General features: G+C 42.4%; 1 protein-coding gene across 7 annotated transcripts in view; it reads left to right on the forward strand.

Annotated features, from left to right (window-relative positions):
• The window catches only part of LOC140717831 (uncharacterized), a 38,790-nt gene extending 21,093 nt beyond the window's left edge, over positions 1–17,697 (forward strand). For 4 of the 7 annotated variants that reach the window (XM_073031553.1, XM_073031556.1, XM_073031555.1 and 1 more), the window contains one exon: positions 3,898–10,392. In XM_073031553.1, coding sequence (XP_072887654.1) covers positions 4,294–5,775 — 1,482 coding nt within the window. In that variant the 5' untranslated portion in view covers positions 3,898–4,293 and the 3' untranslated portion in view covers positions 5,776–10,392. Of the gene's footprint in view, positions 1–3,897; positions 10,393–14,280 lie in introns of those variants that run through there. The other 3 variants (XR_012096626.1, XR_012096628.1, XR_012096627.1) reach the window with 3 other exon arrangements.
• The last annotated feature ends 2,098 nt before the right edge of the window (positions 17,698–19,795 follow it).

Here is a 19,795-nt window from a genome sequence, read left to right on the forward strand (position 1 = left end):
TGTACCATACCTCCGGGCTTATTTTCCTATCGTCTTCTTCCCTGAGGGCAAACAGCTGTACCATTATCTTCCTGTTCCTGGGCACAGTCCCGATGCCTAGCTTGACTTGCAGATCCCGCCCGAGCAGGTTGAATCCCGCAGAGGGTAACAAAAGTAGGTCCTGTCCCGTTACCCTATCCTCATGTTCAATTTTCACATTTTCTGTAACAGGTACTTGTATTATTTTGCCTCCAATACCGGATACTCCCATCAATTTTGTTCCGGTCTGGGTCCCTGACTCGATTATACTATTATACTCGATCTTTCAGCTCCTGAGTCGACCATGAAGGTTGTGTCACACCCTTGGGGACCTAATTTCAAATTTACCAGGGGTTCCTGCCGATAATTTTTCTTCCCCAAGGGTTGGAACCCCCGACCCCCCTAGTACTCTTCTTCCATCATGGCGTACGAGCGCACTTCCCGTCGGTATCTGGGGCACTCGCGCTTGAAGTGTCCCTCTTCGTTGCAGTGAAAACATCTAGGGGCCCTCCTGGGTTCCCTACTTCAATCTTGGCTGCCACTTCGTCCCGGTCATGGGTCTCTCCTTTCTCTTTTGTCTGCGGTCACCTGTTGGACCGTCTGGACCATTATCTTGGCTGCTTTTTTCTGCTTCTCTTCATCCCTTCTTACAAACACTTTCTGTGCCTCCCTAAGTAGCTCACTTAAGGGTTTAGTATTCCAATCTTCTAGCTTTTCCAGTTTTTTCCTCATGTCTGGCCATGCCTTCGATACAAATTCAACACGAATCAGCTGTTGGCCAACCTCCGTCTCAGGGTCTATTCCCGCGTATTGTTGCATGTTCCTCCGGATTCTATCTAGGAAGTCGGACGGGGTCTCCTCGGGATTTTGGTGGCTCCCAAATGCCTTGGTAAAGTTGTGTCCCTTCGGAACCACCTGTCTTATTCCCTTTATCAGGAATTCTCGCAGATCCCTCATATTCCTTCGGCCCCCCTCCGTTTGCTTATCCCAGCCTGGGTCCACAAGAGGGAATTTCTGTTGCGGCTCTGCTTCGTTTGGCCTTTCCTTTTCCCACATTACTATGGTCGCCTGTCTTATCATTTGTCTTTCTTGGGTGGAAAACAAGGTTCCCATAATTGAGTACATTTCATCCCAGGTATAAGTGTTGGGTCCTAGGAATTGATCCAACTGTTCGGCCAGGCCCATGGGGTCTTCTAATAGGCCTTTCATTTCCTGTTTTAAAATTCCGTACCTCAGTGCTAGTCAGGGGAACATTAACATACCCTGTCCCTCCATTTGCTCCTCCCATAGGCACTTCTCTCAGAGGACATAGTCTGGTGGTCTGTTCGACTTCCTCTTTGTTAGTTTTAGCTGTTTGTGACCTGGTTTCCCTCCTCCTGGCTCCTATACTCTGTGGTTTTTCACGCTCCGTTTCCTCTTCACCCTGGTCTGCATCTTCTCCAGCTGCAGCTGCCGACTCATTTTCACTTTCCCTTGCCTCAAGGTCATCGATTTGCGGAGCGGTAGGGGGCACATATGGGGGCTGCAGGTGCTCGAGCACCTCCCATGTATTCTGTTTCTGTCCCCCTTCATTTATCGTTTTCAATTTATAACTATTTGTCGTTGGTAACCAGCATAGGGCATAATCACTTTCTTCGGGTTTAACGTTAGGTTTTGAATTCACGTACGGATTAAGGGCTTGTTGTACCCAATCCTCGCTAGACCCGAACTTAGGCCACCACACAGCCGACCCTTGGATCGGCTGGCGGGACCAGAATTCACAGTACTGTATCATTTTTTTTCTTTGACTTCCCTTTTCGCCTCCCGTAATCCCAATTTTCTAACATCCGTCGCAACGGACTATCAGGGGATATTTTTCATCGTTGGTGCCTGGATTTCCTTTACCCTTTTCTCCCTTAGACCCCTTATTCCCCATCTTGAGGACTTGCCCGGTTCCAATCCACCTGCAGGAACCCCGTAGTTCCACAATTCTCGTGCACTATGTCTCTGCAGGAATTTAATTTGAATGTGACCCACCTAACTCGATCACTCCTGTCCAATTCCGGAACCTTTACTCCCGCGATCGCCCAGCAATCCACCTGCAGGAACCCCGTAGTTCCACAATTCTCGTGCACTACGTCTCTGCAGGATTTAATTTCTTACCTGGGTCCTGTGCACAGGAATTACTTGATCGCACACTGTCTCGACTGCCTCGACAACCCCTCTTTGTTTCTTTGAGTCTGCCAGATATCACTCGCTCAAGCCGCGCAGGGCGACGAGCAAGTAATCAGGGACTGCTGAACTCGGCAGGGTGCACCTTCTCCGATGTCCTTCCTTGCCCCACTCACGACCGGAGTGTGGATCCCGGACGAGCCCCCAGGTTGTCAGAAACGTCCTGACCCTGAATAATGGCAAAGGACAAATTCAAGGAAACAAAGTTTATTAGAACAGGTCTGCAGAGCTGGGTGCCTTTAAAAAAAGGACCCCGAGCTTTACACAGTTCCAACTTTTATATGTCTCTCTCAACTCCTCCCCTCCCAGCTCAGAAGAGCCAGGAAGTGCACATTCTTGAGCTTAGTACTCAGTACTTTTCCATTCCATAATTGGAGTTGTCTTTCTTTTACAACCTACAGTCCACCGTTACATCCTCCATGTTATTATCAGTAGCTTATTTCACAATCTCCATGGTTACACACCTGCAGCTTTAGCGACTAACCCCCTCCCCCTTAGTCATCCTTGCGTTAGCAGTTTAGCAGAAGCTCAATATTTAACTCCTTCGGGTCACTGCACATCTTAATAACGTAATTACCTCTCACAGCTGGCATCTCATTCCACACTCTCACAACCATTTCAGTAAAGAGCTTTTCCACATTTTCCCGTTGAATTTTCACCTTCCCCACTTACCCATGACCTCTGGTTGTCATCCCACCCAACCTCAGTAGAAAAAGCTGCTTGCATTTACCCATCTGTACCCTCATAATTTTGTATACTTCTAACAAATCCTCAAAGCAATGTATAATTTCCTTGTTTATGTTTGGAGTCTTTTTTATATGTATAAGACGATGAGGGGCATTGATCATGTGGATAGCCAAAGGCTTTTCCCAGGGCTGAAATGGCTAACACGAGGGAGCATAGTTTTAAAGTGCTTGGAAATAGGTACCGAGGGATGTCAGGGATACGTTTTTTACACAGAGAGTGGTGAGTGTGTGGAATGCGCAGCAGTGGTAGAGACAGATACAATAGGGTCTTTTAACAGCCTCTTAGGTAGGTATATGGTGCTTAGAAAAAGAGAGGGCTATGCACTAGGAAAACTCTTGGCAGAGTAAGTTATGTGGTTGGCACCAAGATTGTGGGCTGAATGGCCTGGAACATGCTGTAGATTTTTATGTTCTATGTTCACTGTTGAACAGCGAATTAACTTTTGCTATCCTACAATCCTCTGATAACTCCCTCATCATGAGGGGAGATAGTTTTAAGGTGATTGGAAATAGATACCGAGGGGATGTCAGGGGTAAGGTTTTTTTTACACAGAGAGTGGTGGGTGTATGGAATGCACTGCCAGATATTTGTGTGAGAGTGTTTCTGTTACTGTGGGGCCAGGAACCCATGCAGCTCAGTGTGGACAGGGAATAGTACCAATGGAGAGAGTCAAACTGAGCCAGGTCACTGATTGGAGATGGCAGAAATGCCCCATTCTTATAGAGACAGGAACAGCATCAGAGAATTTGATGGTCATTCCAGATACCAGCACTGTGCCCAGTTAGAAGATGATTTCTCTCTCCAGCTTGGGTTGAACTTCACTGTAACAGTATGATGCCAGATCACACCTTGACAACTCAAGTGATCTCATCTGAAATATTGCCCTACACCCACTGATGGATTTTGTAAATCTTTTTACAGGTTAAAAATGACAAGGAATTGTCTATGGGAATCTCAAACACAATACGCCAGTTTTGCTGATCCTGTCCAGATATTTAAGAAGTAGAGCAAGGGATTCACTCGACCAACCTTCCTCAGACTGTGGGGAAGCAATTCACTCGATCATCTGACCAACTGGCACATCTGTCATTTTACACAGGAAAAGCTATTCACCTGCTCAGACTGTGGGGAGAGATTCACTCGGTCATTTAAACTAAGGTACATCAGCAAGTTCACACTGGGACAAGGCCATTCACATGTTCTGAGAAGGTATTCAGTCAGTCTTTGCACCTGTGGACACACCAGTCAGTTCACACTGGGCAGAGGCTGGTCATCTGCTGAATTTGTAGGGAAGGATTCACTCAGTCATCTGACCTAATGGCTCACCAGCGAGTTCACACTGGGGAGCGGCCGTTCACCTGCTTAGACTGTGGGAAGGGATTCACTCGGTTATCTAATCTAAAGGTACATCAGAGAGTTCACACTGGAGAGAGGCCGTTCACTTGCTCAGACTGCGGGAAGGGATTTACTCGGTCATCCGACCTACTGGAACACCAGTCAGTTCACACTGGAGAGAGGCCATTCAGCTGCTCAGACTGTGGGAAGGGATTCACTAAATCCTCTCACTTAGAGAGACACCAGTCAGTTCACACTGGAGAGAGGCCATTCACCTGCTCAGACTGCGGGAAAGGATTCACTCGGTCATCCACTCTACTGGTACACCAGCAAATTCACACCGGGGAGCAGCCGTTCACCTGCTCAGACTGTGGGAAGGGATTCACTTGCTCATCTAAACTGAAGGTACATCAGCGAGTTCACACTGGAGAGAAGCCATTCACCTGCTCAGACTGTGGGAAGGGATTCACTCAGTCATCTAAACTGAAGGTACATCAACGAGTTCACACTGGAGAGAGGCCATTCACCTGCTCAGTCTGTGGGAAGGGATTCACTTGCTCATCTAAACTAAAGGTACATCAGCGAGTTCACACTGGAGAGAGGCCATTCACCTGTTCATACTGTGGGAAGGGATTCACTTGCTCATCTCAAATGAAGGTACATCAGAGAGTTCACACCGGGGAGCGGCCGTTCACCTGCTCGGACTGTGGGAAGGGATTCACTTTGTCATCTGAGCTACTGAGACACCAGTCAGTTCACACCAGGGAGAAGCCATTCACCTGCTCAGACTGTGGGAAAGGATTCACTCGGTCATCCGACCTACTGGTACACCAGCGAATTCACACCAGGGAGCAGCCATTCACCTGTTCGGACTGTGGGAAGGTTTTCACTTGCTCATCTAAGCTGAAGGTACATCAGCGAGTTCACACTGGAGAGAGGCCATTCACCTGCTCAGACTGTGGGAAGGGATTCACTTGCTCATCCCAATTGAAGGTACATCAGAGAGTTCATACCAGGGAGCGGCCGTTCACCTGCTTGGACTGTGGGAAGGGATTCACTTTGTCATCTCAGCTACTGAGACACCAGTCAGTTCACACCGGGGAGAAGCCATTCACCTGCTCAGTCTGTGGGAAGGGATTCAATTTGTCATCTTACCTACTGAGACACCAGGCAGTTCACAGTGGGGAGTGTCCATTCACCTGCTCAGTCTGTGGGAAAGGATTCACTTGCTCATCCGAACTGAAGGTACATCAGAGAGTTCACACTGGAGAGAGGCCATTCACCTGCTCAGACTGCGGGAAGGGATTCACTCGGTCATACACCCTAATGGCACACCAGTCAGTTCACACTGGGGAGAGGCCGTTCACGTGCTCGGACTGTGGGAAGGGATTCACTTGCTCATCTAAACTGAAGGTACATCAGCGAGTTCACACTGGGGAGAGGCCGTTCACCTGCTCAGACTGAGGGAAAGAATTCACTCAGTCATCTCAGCTACAGAGACACGAGCAAGTTCACAATGGGTAGAGGCCGCTCACGTGCTCGAACTTTGGGGAAAAAATTACTTGGAAGTGAGAGGATTGGAAAGCTTTTACATAATTAGCAGGAGACAACTAAAAAAAAACACACAGGAGAGACAAGATGATAAGGTAAGTGTGCCAATAATACCAAGTATCAAAAGTTGTTCAGATATATAAAGAGTAAAAGAGAGGCAAGAGTTGATATTGTACCGCTGGAAGATGATGTTGGCGAGTTGGCAATAGAGCAAAGAAACGGTCAAATGTAATAAGTATTTTGTGTCAATCTTCGCTGTGTAAGACACTAGCAGTATAAGACCATAAGACATAGGAGCAGAATTAAGCTATTCAGCCTCATTGAGTCTGCTCCACCGTTCTCTCATGGCTGATCCTGGTTCTCATTCAACCCCATGCACCTGCCTCCTCAGCATATCCTGTAACGCCCTGACTGATCAGCAAACTATTAGCTTCTGCCCCCACCACCGTCTATGTCAGAGAATTCCATAGATTCACTGCTCTCTGACTAAGTAAAATTCTCCTTAACTACTCTGAAAGGTCGCGCCTCAGTTTTGAGGCTGTGCCCTCTGTTATGGCTATACCCACCATACGAAAAGTCCTCTCTTCATCCACCCTATCTAGACCTTTCCACATTCAGTGGCTTTCAGTGAGATTTAACACCCCTGACCTGCAATTATTAAACATAGGTCAGTGCAGGAATCATCTTCTTGAACATCCTCTGGACTCTTTCCAATGACAGCACACATTTTTTGAGATATGGGTCCCACATACCCTAACTCTAACGGAATGTTGGCTGTAATGCTGCAAATATACAGGGTACTGGTGAGACTGTACCTGGAGTACTGTGTGCAGTTCTGGTCTCCGTACTTGAGGAAGGATATACTGGCTTTGGAGACAGTGCACAGGAGGTTCACCGGTTTGATTGCAGGGATGAAGAGGTTAACCTTTGAGGAGAGATTGAGTCACCTGGGACTATACTCTCTGGAGTTCAGAAGAATGAGAAGGGAATTTTATAGTAACATAAAAAATTTCAAAAGGGATAGATAAGATAGAAGTAGGAAAGTTGTTTCCATTGGTAGGTGAGACTAGAACTAGGAGACATTGCCTCAAGATTCAGGAGAGCAGATTTAGGACAGAGATTATGAGAAACTGTTTTTCCCAGTGAGAGGTGAATCAGTGGAATTTTCTACCCAGGGAAGCAGTTGAGGGTTCCTCATTAATTATATTTAAGATACAGTTAGATAGGTTTTTATATAGTAAGGGAATTAAGGGTAGTGGGGAAAAGGCAGATAGATGGAGCTGAGTTTACAGACAGATCAGCCATGATCTTATTGAATGGTGGGGCAGGCTTGATGGGCTGGATGGCCTACTCCTGTTCCTATTTCTTATGTTGTTCTTATGTTCGTAAGTGTGGCCTAAATAGTGTCTTATAAAGTATCAGCATTATCTCATTGCTTATATATTCAACTTCACTTTAAATAAATGCCACCATTGCATTTGCCTTCTTTACCACAGACTCAACCTGTAAATTAACTTTCTGGGAGCCTAAGGACTCATATTTCCTTAAGTAGTTCTGTCGTTTGAACCTTCTCCCCAGTCAGATGATAGTTCACTATTGTTCCTTTTGCCAAAATACATTATCGAACATTTCCCAATATTGTATTCCATCTGCCACTTTATTGCCCATTCTTCAAATTTGTCTGTGTCCTGCTACAATCGCATTGCTTCCTCAGCACGACCAATGCCTCCACCTATCTTTGTATCATCCGCAAACCTTGCCACAAAGTCGTCAATTCCATTATCCAGATCATTGACAAATAATGTGAAAAGTAGCGGACCGAATACTGACTCCTGAAGACCTCTAGTCACTGCTAGCTAACCAGAAAAGTCTCCTTTTATTCCCACTCGCTGCCTCTTGGCTGTTAGCCATTCCTCTATCCATGCCAGTATTTCTTCCAATTTTTATCCTGTTAAGCAGTCTCATGTTTGATGCCTTCTGAAAATCCAAGTAAATTACATCCACTGCCTCTCGTTTGTCCATCCTGCTTATGACTTCATAACAGATTTGTCAGGCAAGATTTCCCTGTACGGAAGCTATGCTGGCTTTGACTTTATCATTAGTCTCCTAGTACCCCAAAACCTCATCTGTTATAATAGACTCAAACGCTTTCCCAGCCACTGAGGTTAGGCTAACTGGACTACAGTTTGCTTTCTTTTGCCTTCTTCCTTCTCAAAGAGTGGATTGACATTTGCAATCTCCTTGTCTTCTGGGACTATGCCATTCTGGGGCTATGTGATTCTTGACAGGTCATGACCAATGCTTCTGTTATCTCTTCAGCAGCCTCTCTCAGGACTCTGGGATGTCGTCCATCTGGTCCAGGTGACTTATCCACTTTAAGAACCTGAGTTTGCCTACCATGTTTTCCTTTGTAATAGCAATGGCACTCACTCCTGCACCCTGACACTCACGGATCTCTGGCACACTGCTAGCGTCTTCCACAGAAATGACAGATGCAAAGAACCTATCAAGTTCATCGACTATCTCTTCCCCATTTCTACCTCATGAGTATCATTTTTCAGTGGTCCAATATCAACTCTTGCCTCCCTTTCGCATTTTTTATAATGGTTTATATTATTGTCTAGCTTGCTCTCATATTTCACCTTTCCCCCTCTTGTAGCTTTTTTTTAGTTATCTATTGTTGGATTTTAAAAGCTACCCAATTATCTAACTTCCTACCCACTTTTGCTACCTTATATGCTTTTAAACAGTCCTTAATTTCCTTTGTCAGCCACGGTAGCCTAGCCCCACCGTTTGAGAAGTACTTCTGCGGGCCATATGTATCCTGTACATTATGAACTATTCCGAGAAATGTCAGCTATTTCTGCTGTGGCATCATCCCCACCAGTATCCTTCTCCAGTCCACTTGGGGAACCACCTCTCTCATGCCTCTGTAATTCCCTTTATTCCACTGCGATACTACACATGTGACCTATGATTCTCCCTCACAAATTGCAGTAGGAATTCAATCATATTATATTTACTGCCTTCTAATGGTTTCTTTACATTAACCTCCCTAATAATATCTGGGTTATTACACAACACCCAATCTAAGATAGCAGTTCCCCAAGTAGGCACAACCATCAGCTGCTCTAAAAAGCCATTTCGTAAGCATTCAATGCATTCTCTCTCTTGCGATCTCACACCAATCTGACTTTCCCAATCCTTCTGCAGATTGAAGTCACCCACTACAAATGTGTAATTAAATTTGGTCTTTATTCTTTGGAGCGTAGAAGGTTGAGGGGCGACTTGATAGAGGTATTTAAAATTATGAGGGGGATAGATAGAGTTGACGTGGATAGGCTTTTTCCATTGAGTGTAGGGGAGATTCAAACAAGAGGACATGAGTTGAGAGTTAGGGGGCAAAAGTTTAAGGGTAACACGAGGGGGAATTTCTTTACTCAGAGAGTGGTAGCTATGTGGAACAAGCTTCCAGTAGAAGTGGTAGAGGCAGGTTCAGTAATTAAAGTATTAAAGTATTCGTCATTTAAAGTAAAATTGGATAGGTATATGGACAGGAAAGGAATGGAGGGTTATGGGCTGAGTGCGGGCCAGTGGGACTAGGTGAGAGTAAGCGTTCGGCACAGACTAGAAGGGCCGAGATGGCCTGTTTCCGTGCTGTAAATGTTATATGGTTATGGTTATAAATTTATTACATAAATGCCTAACCTTCAGGAGTATCTGGGGCAGAAGTGAGGATACATGCTTTTACCAAAGAGAGAAGTTGTTTTGAAGTTGAAAAGCCTGAAGGTAGATAAGAATCCTGGACCAGAAGGTGAACACCCCAGGGTTCAAAAAGAGGTAGCTGAAGAGATTGTGAAGGCATTAGAGTCATAGAACACTACAACACTGGAAAATGCCATTCAGCCAATCTAGTCTGTGCCAAAGCATTAATCTGCTGGGTTCCACCTGGACCAATAACCCTGCATATCCTTCTCATCCATGGACCTCAGCAAACTTCTCTTAAAAGATTGAAATCGTCCCTGCCACTTGTTCTGGCAGCTCATTGCACACTCTCCCGACCCCTGAATGAAGAAGTTGCCTCTTAGTTTTCTCTTAATGTAATGAGTAATGTAACTTGTAGTCTTTTAACATCTTTGGACTATTTTTACTGTGCCCATGGTCTGTTTTTTATCAATTATGGTATTGTCTGCACTGTTGTAATTATATGTTAACTATAACTATATGTAACTATGTGGTTTTGTATAGGTCTTGTAGCTTTAGTTTTTGGTTTGTTGGGTGGTAGAGTTGGTCTCCTGACTTGGTGTGTCTGGGTAGTCTTGTTTTGTCTGGTGACTTTGGAGCTCCTTTCCGAAGAACGCGCTAAGATGGTAGCGCAATATTAATATGCAGCAGCCTCTCTGGACTCTGGATTTTCTGGTGTAGTCTGTTTTGTCATGTGCTCTTGTGATATCATTCTGGAGGAACGTTGTCTCATTTTTTAATTGCATTTGTTGTTTCTAAATTACAATAAACTGAAACTGAACTGAACTGAAACGGAACTGAGTAATGATATATCATGAATCACTAGATTTTTCAATGGTTCTAGCAGACTAAAAAGTTGCAAATGTCACTCCATTCTAAGATGAGAGGGAGGCAGAAGAAAGAAAACACTGGACAACAAAGATTTTGCTTCCTGAATACCTTTAGGTGTATCTTATGAATTATGCTCTACTGATCATGAAATTTCCCTATGACGCAACATTTTTTGAAATCACTTATGTTTATTATTTCAGTTCATAATTCAGGTCAATTAAAATGTTGCCTACAATGTAAGCTGGAAAGTTTGCTGTCTTGTCCAGGCATGTTTCAGCATGCTTAGGCGGCGCGGCTGCTGCATGGCAGGACATGTTTTAGTAATAATTATTGGGTTTAGGACTGTAAGGATGGAATTTGCTATCACCAGGCACAGAAATTGCCATGAAGCATTTTTATATTTAGATAGATGCTTCCCAGAATAACTGACACCAAGATTAAGGAAAGCATTTTTGTTGGTCCTGTTACGTACCCGTGACACATGACAGTGGTACCCTTGTCCCATGACTGGGGTTGAAGCTATACTGGACTTGAGGTAATGGTCTTGTGATGGTGGAGTGACGTCATTTTCCCGCCAGTAGAGATCATGTGACAGGTTTTTTTTACAGGTTATAAAAGGAGGACCCCTCCCTGTGAGGAGGGGCAGTTCGTGGCTGGATTTGCCATGTTGACTTCATACCACTGCGTGATTTAATGTGATGACGCAGTTTAGTTGAAAGATGAAGTTTTATCTAATGCCTAAAGTTTAAAAGGTCATTTCCAGCAGTTTCTTTATAATACTGCTAGTTGAGAGTCAGTGAAGAGTGAAGATAGGAGTTCGGGAGTTAAAGATCGAGGAAAATCGATTTTCGACGGTGAAACAGGTTCAACCTTGTTTGATCCTTATTCGGAAGGATTTCGTTGACTATTCTCGTGTTAATCCCTGGGATGACCAGAAAGGATTTGAGAATGGTGATAAAGGAAAGGTCAGTGCCTTTAAGCCGTTACGTTTCATAAAATTCTTCGTGGGAAGAGTTCGACTTTGGAAACTGAAGAAAAACGACGTGAAAAAGAATTTAAATCTCTTAAAAAGTCTTTCCTTTAAAATGGACTGTGAGCATTTTGAACTTTTGGCAATACCACTTTAAAGAACTGTTTTTTTTTCAACATCGCTTTAAGAACTGTTTGAGCTGCATCGCTTTAAGAACTGTTCAAGCTGCCGCACAGCAGCTGATTTCCAGTTATGTTAGTGTTTGTTTACTTTTGGGGGTTTGTTTTCAGTGCTTAATAAATGTGTTATTTGTTATAAAAACCCTTGCCTAACTCACAAATATTTATTGTTGCCGGAATACGTAACATAGATATGGGGGCTGCGTCCGGATTGGATCATTTGAGTTTAAATGCTTGTTAACTTTTGAGTCGGTGTTTTGGAAACGGGGAATACTCGATTCTTTTGTTTGATTGGCTTGTGAGTGGTATTCGGCAACAATGAATATTGATGAGTTTCTGGCTTCGCCAGGCGCGGAGTTGTTAGCGAAGGCGAAGAAAACTGAGGTATCTGAAATAGCTAGTAAATTGCACCTTAAAGATATTTTGCAGACTACATCAAAAGCTGTAATACAGAGAAAACTCACGTCACACTTTGTGGCTTCGGGTGTTTTTGATGAATCGATTTTAGAATCGTTTCCAATAAGTAATCTGGAGATGCAGTTGCAAATCGAACAGATGAAGTTGGAGCGTTGTAAATTGGAAGCTGATCAGAAAGAGAGAGAGTTTGATTATGCAATGGCGGAATTAAGGTCTGGGAATCAGTCTTCTGGTTCTAGAAAGCCGTTTGTTGCTAGTCAAGAAATTAAATTGGTCCCTCCATTTAGTGAAACAGAAGTGGAAAGATATTTCCAACATTTTGAAACTATTGCTCGGATGTCAGAGTGGCCGAGAGATAAATGGTCAGTGTTGTTACAGAGTGTAATTAAAGGCAAAGCACAACAAGTTTACACAGCTTTAACTGCTGCGCAAGCATTAGATTAAGATATTGTGAAAATGCATATTCTCAAAGCATACGAATTAGTCCCAGAAGCATATAGAGAAAGATTCAGAAGTTTGAAGAAGTCTGTGGAAAAGACTTATGTGGAATTTGCCTATGATAAAGCTATGTGTTTTGAGAGATGGGTTTCTTCTAAAAATGTAAATGGGGACTATGATACATTGAGAGAGCTGATTTTAATGGAGGAATTTAAAAGAAGCATTCCTGTTGAAGTAAGGACCTACTCAAATGAGAGGGATACTGATAAATTGCAGGACTGTGCTAGATTAGCTGATGAGTATGTTTTAATCCATAAGAATAAATTTCCTCAGGGCAGAATTTTTAAGAGGAAAAGTAATATGGAGACTCAAGGTAAATCAGAAATTAAATCAGAGGTTAATGAGAAAGGTAAGGAGGAAGGAAAACCTGTGAAGGAAAGACAGTTTGGTCTTATTTGTAACTATTGTAAGAAGCCTGGCCATGTAATAGCTAACTGTTTCAGATTGAAAAAGAAAGAGAAGGAAGCAGCTCCAGATGCTTGTGTGCAACATACTGAAGCACCTGTAAAATTACAGGGTTTGGTAAACACAAATGAGGCTTTGTTAGAGTCTGACCTAGTTAAAAAGGGATATGATCATTTTATAACTGAAGGGTTTGTATCCTTGAAAGAAGGATCTACTCTGGTGCCAATAAAAATCCTTAGGGATACTGGAGCTTCTCAATCACTGATGTTAGACAGTGTTTTGAAGTTTAATGAAGAGTCTGATACTGGTGAGGTAAATTACATAAGAGGTGTTGGGAGTGATTTTATGCCTGTATATTTACATAAAGTAAATTTAAAGTCAGGGTTAGTTACAGGATTTGTTAAAGTAGGATTACAGCATAGCTTACCTGTGAAGGGTATTTCTTTATTGTTAGGTAATGACTTGGCAGGTGGACAAGTTTTTCCTGAAGTGCATTTGACAATGGAGTCAGAGGAACCAGAGATGAATTCTAACACAGATTCTTCCTGTGTTGTGACTAGAGCTATGGCTAAAAAGATTGATGTGCAGAATGAGGTTGTTACTCATGACTGTTCAACTCAGGATTCGAGTTTTGAGGATGTGTCAGAGACTTTCTTACCTTCGTTGTTTGAACAAGATTCTGGGAGTAAGTCTGACTATGAAGATTTATCTCTGTCTCGGAAGGAGATGATAGCAGAGCAGAATAGAGACCCTGAGATTATAAAATTAAGAGAACAAGCTTTACTAGATAGTGAAATTGAGAAGGTGCCAGTAGGATATTACTTGGAAAAAGGAGTGTTGATGAGGAAGTGGAGGTCACCTACAATTCCTGCAAGTGAGGAATGGAATGTTGTTTACCAGGTCATTGTTCCTAAAGTTTATCGAAATGAGATTTTGACTTTAGCTCATAGTGTGCCTTTAGGTGGACTTCAAGGGGTAAGGAAAACAGTGGACAAAATTTTAAAACATTTTTACTGGCCTGGTCTAAGAAAAGATGTGGCGATGTTTTGTAAAACGTGCCATACTTGTCAAATTGTGGGTAAACCAAATCAGGTAACACCAGTAGCTCCATTATAACCTATTCCAGCATTTGGTGAACCGTTTTCTAAAGTTATTGTAGATTGTGTTGGTCCATTACCAAAGACAAAAACTGGTTATCAGTATTTGTTGACTATCATGTGTACTTCGTCTAGGTTTCCAGAGGCAGTACCACTTAGGAATATAAAAGCTAAAACTGTGACAAAGGCTCTTATAAAATTCTTTACTTATTTTGGTTTACCTAAGGAAATACAAACTGATCAAGGCAGTAATTTTATGTCTGGATTGTTTCAACAGATAGTTTATAAATTGGGAGCTAAGCAAATCACTTCATCTGCATACCATCCAGAGTCGCAAGGTGCCTTGGAGAGATTTCATTCTACCCTCAAGAATATGATTAGGACATACTGTGTGGAAAATGACAGTGACTGGGATGAGGGTATAAACTTCTTTTATTTGCAGTAAGGGAATCGGTACAGGAATCTTTAGGTTTCAGTCCATTTGAACTTGTGTTTGGGCATAGAGTTAGAGGACCTTTAGCTTTATTGAAAGAACAGTGGATTAGTAAGGAAGTACACACTAATTTGTTGGACTATGTTTTGAAATTTAAGGACAGGTTACATATAGCTTGTAGCTTAGCCAAGGAAAATTTAAAGTTGGCTCAGGAGAAAATGAAAACTTGGTATGATAAGGAAGCTAGGATGAGGATGTTTAAGCCTGGAGATAAGGTGTTGGTTCTTTTCCCAGTGCAGACAAATCCTTTACAAGCTAGATTTCATGGTCCTTATGAAATTGTGTCTAAAATCAATGATGTGGATTACGTAATAAAAACTCCAGATCGTAGAAGGTCAACACAACTTTGCCATATAAATATGATAAAACCATATTTTGAGAAACAATTTGATACTGTGACTATTGTGGTTAGTGAGAATGAGTTTGATGTAACTAGGAACATGATAGATGATTCATCTGACATTCATTCTAAATCCAACATTGTTTCTGTTAGGTTATCAAATTCAACCATTCTGGAAAATATTGATGAGAAATTAGCACATTTACAGCTAGAGCAGAAACAACAGATGAAGGAATTGATTTTTAAGTATAAGGATTTGTTTCCAGATGTTCCGAGAAGGACTACTATAGCTTCACATGATGTAGATGTTGGAGATGCCAAACCTATCAAACAACATCCATATAGGATGAACATAGAAAAATGTGAACTTGCTGAGAAAGAAATTAAATATATGTTAGAGAATGATATTATTAAACATTCTAACTCGAATTGGAGTTCGCCATGTGTTATGGTGCCAAAACCAGATGGTAGTATTAGGTTTTGTACGGACTATAGGAAAGTGAATGCTGTAACAAAAACAGATGCATATCCAATTCCTAGAGTAGATGATTGTGTAGATAAAGTTGGAAAAGCAAAGCTCCTTACAAAGATTGATTTATTGAAAGGGTATTGGTGTGTTCCATTAACGGACAGAGGTAGAGAGATTTCTGCATTTGTAACTCCATCTGGGTTATATGAATATAATGTTCTTCCATTTGGGATGAAGAATGCCCCAGGTACTTTCCAGAGGATGATTAACTCTGTGATTCAGGGATTGAAAGATACTGATGCTTATATTGATGATTTGGTGACAGGAAATGATACTTGGGAAGCACACATTATTGCGGTGGAGAAATTGTTTGAAAGGCTTTCAAAAGCTAACTTAACTATTAATTTAGCTAAGAGTGAATTTGGACATGCCACTGTGACTTACCTTGGTTATGTTGTGGGTCAAGGTAAGGTAGCTCCTGTTCAGGCAAAAGTTTGGGCAATTTTAGAGATTCCCACTCCAATGGGGGAAAAAAACTCTCAGAAGATTCTTGGGAATGGTAGGATATTATCAAAAATTTTGTAAGAATTTTGCTAATGTTGCCCTTCCATTAACTAACCTTTTGCAGAAGAATGTGAAGTTTCTGTGGACAGTGCCTTGTCAAGAAGCATTTGAAAAATTGAAAACAATGATATGTCAACAACCTGTGCTTAAGGCACCTGACTTTGAAAAACCTTTTTCATTAGCTGTCGATGCTAGTGATGAGGCTGCAGGAGCAGTATTAATGCAAAGGAATGAGGGTGATGAGGTTGATTATCCACTAGCTTACTTTTCTAAGAAATTTAATAAGCATCAAAGAAACTATTCAACAATAGAGAAAGAATTGTTATCTCTTGTTTTAGCTTTAGAATATTTTGAGGTATATGTTGGTACAACTCAAAAACCACTTATTGTTTACACTGATCATAATCCGTTAGTTTTTCTGAGTAAGATGAAAAACAAAAACAGAAGATTATTAAATTGGGGTTTGATGTTACAAGAGTACAATACTGTGATAACTCACATTAAAGGTAAAGATAACGTGGTTGCTGATTGTCTATCTCGATGTTGAATGTACAATGTAATTTTTTTTATGGAGTGGTTTTTTTTTCAATTGTAACACTCCTACTGTATTGTGAGTTGTAAGCTGTTGTATGATGGTATTGTATATTGTGTATGTTATAATATTTATACTTTTGTTTTTCTTGTAAATAATTTTTGAAATTTTTGTTCTTGTCAGACCAAAGATGTTTTTTTTTGGAGGGTGGTGTTACATACCCGTGACACATGACAGTGGTACCCTTGTCACGTGACTGGGGTTGAAGCTATACTGGACTTGAGGTAATGGTCTTGTGATGGTGGAGTGATGTCATTTTCCCGCCAGTAGAGATCATGTGACAGGTTTTTTTTACAGGTTATAAAAGGAGGACCCCTCCCTGTGAGGAGGGGCAGTTCGTGGCTGGATTTGCCATGTTGACTTCATACCACTGCGTGATTTAATGTGATGACGCAGTTTAGTTGAAAGATGAAGTTTTATCTAATGCCTAAAGTTTAAAAGGTCATTTCCAGCAGTTTCTTTACAATACTGCTAGTTGAGAGTCAGTGGAGAGTGAAGATAGGAGTTCGGGAGTTAAAGATCGAGGAAAATCGATTTTCGACGGTGAAACAGGTTCAACCTTGTTTGATCCTTATTCGGAAGGATTTCGTTGACTATTCTCATGTTATTTCCTGGGATGACCAGAAAGGATTTGAGAATGGTGATAAAGGAAAGGTCAGTGCCTTTAAGCCGTTACGTTTCATAAAATTCTTCGTGGGAAGAGTTCGACTTTGGAAACTGAAGAAAAACGACGTGAAAGAGAATTTAAATCGTCTTAAAAAGTCTCTCCTTTTAAATGGACTGTGAGCACTTTGAACTTTTGGCAAAACCACTTTAAAGAACTGTTTTTTTTCAACATCACTTTAAGAACTGTTTGAGCTGCATCGCTTTAAGAACTGTTCAAGCTGCCGCACAGCAGCTGATTTCCGGTTATGTTAGTGTTTGTTTACTTCTGGGGGGTTTGTTTTCAGTGTTTAATAAATGTGTTATTTGTTATAAAAACCTTTGCCTAACTCACAAATATTTATTGTTGCCTGAATACATAACAGTCCACAAATCAAACAGGTCATCAATTACAGGCAATTTGAAGAATTTCTAGTGGGACCAGAGAAAATCACATGGAAGGCATTTAAGGAAGTTATTGAAATTTTTAATCAGCATCAGCAGAGCACCAAACTACTTGCAGCTGGTTGAAAGCATGCTTCAAGCATATAAAACCTTGAAATGCAACATGTCACTAAAAATTCATTTCCTGCATTCCGTTTAGACTTCCTCCCTGCAGATCTTGGTGCTGTTCATGACGAACATGGTGTAAGGTTTCACCAGGACATTGTGGTCATTGAAGAAAAGATGCCAGAGCAACTGGAATCCATCAATGCTGGTGAATTATTGTTGGACACTTAAACAAGAAGCCTTGGACACTGAGTACAAATATTTTAACAAAATATTTTTAACTTAGTTGAACTATTGAAAAGCATCAGCACCAATATGCAATTAAGCACATTATATTCAATAAAAGTTAATTTGTCGTTTCTTCAATTCCTAAGTGATACAAGTAGCCTGAAATTATATTTGTGTTCATCTTCAAGCAGTCTATCATAAACAAACAAAAAACTTATGAGGAAGCAACAATTTGGAAAAAAATTGTTGTCTAGTGAAATTATTGGACAGTTAGTCTGACCTCAGTGGTCAGGAATATGTTCGAGTGTATTAAGGGTGAGTCTTTTGGGTACTGTCATTGGGGACGCATGATGAAGTAGGCCAAAGTCAGCAGAATTCCTTTAGAGGAAATCGTGTCTGACAAATCTCTTGGAATACCTTGAGGAAATAACAGGCAAGATAGATAAAGCAGAGGCAGTGGATGTTGTTTGCTTGGATTTTCAGATGATCTTTAACAAGGTACCCATGCAAAGGCTGATTGAGAAAGTAAGGAGGCATGGGATCCAAGAGGACATTGCTTTGTGGATCCAGAACTGACTTGCCCACAGAAGGCAAAGAGTGGTTGTAGATGGGTCATACTCTGCATGGAGATCAGTGACCAGTGGTGTGCCTCAGGGATCTATTCTTGGACCCTTGCTCTTTGTGATTTTTATAAGTGACCTGGGTGAGGAAGTGGAGGGATGGGTTAGTAAATTTACATGACACAAAGGTTGGGGGGTGTTATGGATGGTGTGGATGGCTGTCAGAGGTTACAGCAGGACATTGATAGGATGCAAAACTGGGCTGAGAAGTGGCAAATGACGTTCAACACAGATAAGTGACGTCAGGCAGTGAAGCGGGGAAGATTTTAAAAGGGTAGAAATTCTGAATCGGGTTTCATTTGGAGAAGGAAGTCAGAAGATCAGAACGTGAGTGCGGCGGGAGCCATTTTGATTTTTTTCTTCTCATCGAAGTTAAGAGAGTCAGGACTGTGCAGGTGTGTGACGTCGGGCAGTGAAGCGGGGAAGATTTAAAAAGGACACAGCCTTATACAGCGGGCAGCGTCATTTGTGGGCAGCAGAGTGAGCCGGGAGCAGAGTGAAGGCTTAAGGGCTTTGGCTCAATGGGCTTAGGCGGAAGCGGGCAAGGCAAGGTAGGTTTAGGTTTCAGTTTTTCCTGTTATTTGAGGAAAGGGGAAGTTGAGTGTGAGGGCAGCTTGTTCTCAGTGTCGGATGTGGGAGATCCTGGAGTCTCCTAGCCTTCCGGACGTCCACATCTGCGCCAGGTGCACCGAGCTGCAGCTCCTAAGGGACCGAGTTAGGGAACTGGAGCTGCAGCTCAATGACCTTCGTCTGGTCAGGGAAAGTGAGGAGTTGATAGAGAGGAGTTACAGGCAGGTGGTCACACCGGGGCCACGGGAGGCAGACAAGTGAATCATGGTTAGGAGGGGGAAGGGGAAGAGTCAGATACTAGAGAGTACCTCAGTGGCTGTACCCCTTGACAATAAGTACTCCTGCTTGAGTACTGTTGGGGGGGGGTGGGACAGCCTACCTGGGGGAAGCAACAGTGGCCGTGCCTTCGACACAGAGTCCGGCCCTGTAGCTCAGAAGGGTAGGGAAAGGAAGAGGAAGGCAGTAGTAATAGGGAACTCGATAGTTAGGGGATCAGACGACCCAGATGGTAGTTTGCCTCCCTGGTGCCAGTGTCCAGGATGTTTCTGATCGCGTCCACGATGTCCTGAAGTGGGAGGGTGAGGAGCCAGAGGTTGTGGTACATATAAGTACCAATGACATAGGTCAGTAAAGGGAAGAGGTCCTGAAAGGAGAATATAAGGAATTAGGAAGGCAGTTGAGAAGAAGGACCGCAAAGGTAATCTCGGGATTACTGCCTGTGCCACGTGACAGTGAGAGTAGGAATGGAATGAGGTGGAGGATAA

Source organism: Hemitrygon akajei, chromosome 28 (assembly GCF_048418815.1).
Source record: "Hemitrygon akajei chromosome 28, sHemAka1.3, whole genome shotgun sequence".
Classification (NCBI taxonomy): Eukaryota; Metazoa; Chordata; class Chondrichthyes; order Myliobatiformes; family Dasyatidae; genus Hemitrygon; species Hemitrygon akajei.